General features: G+C 31.7%; 1 protein-coding gene across 1 annotated transcript in view; it reads right to left on the minus strand.

Moving 5' to 3' along the window:
• Window positions 1–6,013, minus strand: part of LOC118766662 — a 30,791-nt gene extending 24,778 nt beyond the window's left edge. Inside the window, exons 1-2 of the mRNA XM_036510212.1 lie at window positions 5,934–6,013; window positions 4,157–4,246 (exon numbers count right to left, since the gene is read on the minus strand). Of these exons, the coding sequence (XP_036366105.1) occupies window positions 4,157–4,246; window positions 5,934–5,988 (145 nt within the window). The 5' untranslated portion in view covers window positions 5,989–6,013. The remainder of the gene's footprint in view (window positions 1–4,156; window positions 4,247–5,933) is intronic.
• Between the last annotated feature and the right edge of the window lie 237 nt (window positions 6,014–6,250).

Below are 6,250 nucleotides of genomic sequence, written 5' to 3' on the forward strand. Positions count from 1 at the left end.
GTATGTATGCATGTATATTTGTATGTATGTGTGTATATTTGTATGTATGTATGCATGTATATTTGTATGTATGTGTGTATATTTGTATGTATGTATGCATGTATATTTGTATGTATGTGTGTATGTTTGTATGTATGTGTGTATATTTGTATGTATGTGTGTATATTTGTATGTATGTATGCATGCATGTATATTTGTATGTATGTGTGTATATTTGTATGTATGTGTGTATATTTGTATGTATGTGTGTATATTTGTATGTATGTATGCATGCATGTATATTTGTATGTATGTGTGTATGTTTGTATGTATGTGTGTATATTTGTATGTATGTGTGTATGTTTGTATGTATGTATGCATGCATGTATATTTGTATGTATGTGTGTATGTTTGTATGTATGTGTGTATATTTGTATGTATGTGTGTATATTTGTATGTATGTGTGTATGTTTGTATGTATGTGTGTATATTTGTATGTATGTGTGTATATTTGTATGTATGTGTGTATGTTTGTATGTATGTGTGTATGTTTGTATGTATGTATGCATGTATATTTGTATGTATGTGTGTATGTTTGTATGTATGTATGCATGCATGTATATTTGTATGTATGTGTGTATGTTTGTATGTATGTGTGTATATTTGTATGTATGTGTGTATATTTGTATGTATGTGTGTATGTTTGTATGTATGTGTGTATGTTTGTATGTATATATGCATGTATATTTGTATGTATGTGTGTATGTTTGTATGTATGTATGCATGCATGTATATTTGTATGTATGTGTGTATGTTTGTATGTATGTGTGTATATTTGTATGTATGTGTGTATATTTGTATGTATGTGTGTATATTTGTATGTATGCATGTATATTTGTATGTATGTGTGTATATTTGTATGTATGTGTGTATGTTTGTATGTATGTGTGTATATTTGTATGTATGTGTGTATATTTGTATGTATGCATGTATATTTGTATGTATGCATGTATATTTGTATGTATGTGTGTATATTTGCATGTATGTGTGTATGTTTGTATGTATGCATGTATATTTGTATGTATGTGTGTATATTTGTATGTATGTATGTATGTATATTTGTATGTATGTGTGTATGTTTGTATGTATGTGTGTATATTTGTATGTATGTGTGTATATTTGTATGTATGTGTGTATATTTGTATCTATGTATGCATGTATATTTGTATGTATGTGTGTATATTTGTATGTATGTATGCATGTATATTTGTATGTATGTGTGTATGTTTGTATGTATGTGTGTATATTTGTATGTATGTGTGTATATTTGTATGTATGTATGCATGTATATTTGTATGTATGTGTGTATATTTGTATGTATGTGTGTATATTTGTACGTATGTATGCATGTATATTTGTATGTATGTGTGTATATTTGTATGTATGTGTGTATATTTGTATGTATGTGTGTATGTTTGTATGTATGTGTGTATATTTGTATGTATGTGTGTATATTTGTATGTATGTATGCATGTATATTTCTTTGTATGTGTGTATGTTTGTATGTATGTGTGTATATTTGTATGTATGTGTGTATATTTGTATGTATGTATGCATGTATATTTGTATGTATGTGTGTATATTTGTATGTATGTGTGTATATTTGTATGTATGTATGCATGTATATTTGTATGTATGTGTGTATATTTGTATGTATGTGTGATATTTGTATGTATGTATGCATGTATTTTGTATGTATGTTGTGTATATTTGTATGTATGTGTGTATATTTGTATGTATGTGTGTATATTTGTATGTATGTATGCATGTATATTTGTATGTATGTGTGTATGTTTGTATGTATGTGTGTATATTTGTATGTATGTGTGTATATTTGTATGTATGTGTGTATATTTGTATGTATGTGTGTATATTTGTATGTATGTGTGTATATTTGTATGTATGTGTGTATATTTGTATGTATGTGTGTATATTTGTATGTATGTGTGTATATTTGTATGTATGTGTGTATATTTGTATGTATGTGTGTATGTTTGTATGTATGCATGTGCATGTGTACGTGTGTATGTTTGTATGTATGTGCTTGTATGTATGCAAGTATGTACATGTGTATGTATGTGGCTATGTTTTTTTTTGTATGTGTGTAAATGTGCAATAGGAAAATCAGTGATCAGGTGTGCTATTGTGCTTAATTACCTGAGCTTCGAAAAGTACTGGAGAAGAAAAATGTAGGCTTAAAAGTCATGCAGCAAAAAGGGGTCTTTGGATTTAAATATTCTGCCTTTAGCTCAAGTTTGAACGGGAAATACAATTAAGAAATTTGAAGAGAAGACTATGATGCCTGTAATATCACTTAATCTAAAAAGCTGTCCCCACCTCCATTGCACCTTTCTATATTCATGTTCATTTGAAGTCATACCCAAAGACTTAAGTAGAATTCCGAGGAAAGAAATCAAATGTTGTGCAGTTTGGAGAAGCAACTGTTTCTTTGTCAAGTCGTCAAATCTTATAGAGGACATGAGTGTTAGACCAGGAGTTTCTGGCTATCAAGAAATCTAGAGTCTTGGGTTTTATGGTGACTCATGAGAAGAGATTCTAAATTCTTCGTCTCTAATGAGAATACATTTTCTATTCTTTTAATGAGGGAAGATAGATTTCTCTAACATCACCACAACATATATCTCTCATATACCAGCTGACAAAATACTATTGCTTATGTTTTTATACAGGCAAAGTAAATTTCATCCTAGTTATTTTCTTTATCCCCACCTCAGATAAGCCCATGACTCTATATGCCTAAATATCAGCTCAGCTAGATTTGTAAAATTATAAAGATAAGTTAGCTCAGTATTTCTAAGTTTTGAAGGCAAGGCTACTTCATCAATTGTATTTCATTTATAAGAGATAAATATAGGACGATCCCAAGACAATTTTCTTTATAGATGAAGAGAATCTAAAGAGAGTGCATACTTTTACATTTGACTGAAGCAAAATCATTTTTCCTAGTTCAATTTTGTAAATTTCCAAATTCAGTCAAGAATATTATCGCCCCTGCGCCCTCATTTATCTTGCTAGTCCACTCTTTTCACAGGTGTCACTTCTTAATCTAAACAGGTTATTTTTACTGAAACGAAGTTCCATATGTAAAAAAAAAAAAAAGGAAGCGTTGAATTTTTGCTTACCCACTTCAGTCACTTTGTCCAATATACTGGACAATTTTTCAGCATAAATTACAAAAGAAATATAAATCATAATGAAGTAGAGTCACAGTTACCAATTCAGTGGACACCTCTAAAACGCATATATAACCAAGCCCACGTGATTTTGACTCAATGTTTGCTCACAAGTCATAGAGAATGGCTGCGTCTTTTCATAAATCTCACAGATGGAAATTAGTTACTTTTTACCTAATGTTAGCAAAATGTTCATTTATCTTTGCTAAAAATTAAACATACTGAATATTGAAATCTTTAAACATTTACTCAATACGGGTCCTGTTGTGTCTGGGGAGAGTCATTTTCTTTTTGTGCCTTATAATGTAACACACTCACCGGTAAAATTTCCACTTCTTTCTTATTTTTATTTTCCTAAAATTTTCGTTGTGTCTTGCAACCTTTTTAAGAATCAAGACTATTGTAAAGGTTGCAAGAAGCAACGAAAATTTTAGGAAAAAGAAAATGACTCTCCCCAGACACAACAGAACATGCTTCAACACACGAACTCATATAAAGAATCTTGCAAACCAAATCCAAAAACGAAATACAATACTTGTTATTTACCTGTATTTTGGTATAAATAAAAAATAAAAATTAAAAACTTGTTTTACTTTTTTTTTATTGCGATTGAAGAGATTAAGGGACTGAATAAAAAAAAATGAAATTTTTTTTAATTGACAAAAATAAAATTAAAATAAAATGTCAGCGATCAATCGGAGACGAAGGGCGATACTGCAAATAAAACAATATTAGAAAGAGTAAATTGTAGCTATCTGATTACAAAAGAGCAAATATTAGTCGACCTGTCTGAGACAAAAAGGATTTGATCGCCTTCATATTCTGAGGGTTTAGCGACTTAAATTGCTCTCGTTGATATCTTTACTTAAGCACTACTAAAACAAATATGCTACATAAATAAGTTACTTAAAATGTCACCTTACCATCGATTAAGTTGAGAACATAGAGAAATTTCAGATCACACCCTTTGCCATTTAAATCCGTCAAAACATTTTCGTCGTTGTCAAACTTTTCTGAAAAAACAACGACTTTATTTTACTACTATTTGTGTATTAACACATAATATACATGCACCAACAGAGAGAGAGAGAGAGAGACAGAGAGAGAGAGAGAGAGACAGAGAGAGAGAGAGAGAGAGAGAGAGAGAGAGAGAGAAAGAAAGAAAGAAACTTGCACACGTAAAAGACATACATGCACATACATCACTTACTGAACGTGGAATAAGAAGCAGTATTTGAACACCTGCTGGCCCTCTCAGAGATTTAAGATTGAGCCGTTAATGGTCAGTTTTTCAACTGTTGCAAATGAACTCATGCAGAGATATCGTGAGGACGGACTCTCCCTTCCTTTCACGTTTCCTCGATATGCATACCTGCGTTTATGAGTATGTATGTGCATACATGTGTGTGCTTTAGTGTGTGTGTGTGTGTGTGTGTATGTGTGTGTGTGAGTGAGTGTGCGGGTCTGCCGGGTGTGTGTACCATTATGAATAAGAAAATAAAAAGAGAAAAATTGCTATCTTTAAGCATTCTTAGATACAAGTGTGTTTCTCTAAACCAGTTTGCACAATTGCGCAAATTGAGTGGCAAGCCTCCTTATTATTAGCAGCATTTTATCTTTCCTCTATAACTGTCCGCTTGAAATTATAGACAACTCTTATACTGCTGGACAGCCTTACTCTAATAAAGAACAATTAGCTCAAGAATCCGATTAGTTCGTGCACTATTTCGTTGTTTATCTTTTCTACATTAGCACTACTATCTTCTCATTCACTATACACATAAGTAGATTTATAGTGATGAGAGGGTATAAGGGACAGTTGCCCCAGCATATCAGCAGGTAGTATCCTGGAGGCATTTTGGGACAGCCGCTGATGATGTGGGTATTGCAGAGCCGACATTTTTTATGGTGCCCCAACATGGCTGCAGTCAAATGACTAAATTAAGTAAAAGATAAACGATAAAAAGATATCACAACAGTAAAAAACAGTAAATCGAAACTTGTTTTCTCTATATATACTTCGCCATTTTGTACTATTCCAATTTGACAAACACTTTAAAATTACTTTACTGAAAAGAGCGGACCTTCAGAATAGTTACCCCTTTCTCCTTTTCGGTTGGGATTTTTCCTAATATTTTTTATAAGATATTTCAATACAATGGAAGGAGGCATTTTGGAAAAGAACTTTAAAATTTCATGTATTTAAAACGTCTGTTCCCCAGCTCATCGTGCATTTGAAACTGCAAACACCACGAAAGTGTTTTTTTGCCCTTCGTTTTCGTTATTTTCATCTTAAAATTTCGTCTTAAACTTTCAAGAATACGTGAAACATTTCTAACTTAAATCTCGAGGCCCATTGCATTGAATTATCTATAAGAGATGAGCTTTGAGGCACACGGTTAGCCTTGGACTCGTTCTATCCAATGGTGTTTTGGAAACCAATAATTTCATAATCTTATTCATAGCGTTATGCAATGTGCTTAACGAGAACGAACGTTCCAAAAGAAGAAAAAAGATACGTATGTACGTATACAAGGACTTACAGGAAGACAGATAAACAGACAGAGAGACAGACAAATAGATAGATAGATAGATAGATAAATAGATAGATAGATAGATAGATAGATAGATAGATAGATAGATAGATAGATAGATAGATAGATAGATAGATAGATAGATAGGCTAAAACGATTTTCTTACCTCTATCGACTTCAGTGGCTATACGGTTCTTGGTACTACTACTTTTCATAGGCATGCGAGTAGAATTATCGGGAATTAAGTAACATAAACCTGTGTTCGCGTAGAAGTCAGTAGAGTAGCATTTGATATTGTCTCTACAAAGTTTCAGACATTCAACGTATGTTTTCATCTCGTGTTTGGATAGCGCGTTACCATTACTAATCTTACCGCCGTAAAAAACATTGATTGGACATGTCTCTGTGTCATCAAGTTGAAAAAATATAAAAAGAACAATAATAAATCCATATAAATAAGAGTAATTACAAAATTGATAAGGA

The sequence above is a fragment of the Octopus sinensis genome, linkage group LG17 (assembly GCF_006345805.1).
Source record: "Octopus sinensis linkage group LG17, ASM634580v1, whole genome shotgun sequence".
Lineage (NCBI taxonomy): Eukaryota > Metazoa > Mollusca > Cephalopoda > Octopoda > Octopodidae > Octopus > Octopus sinensis.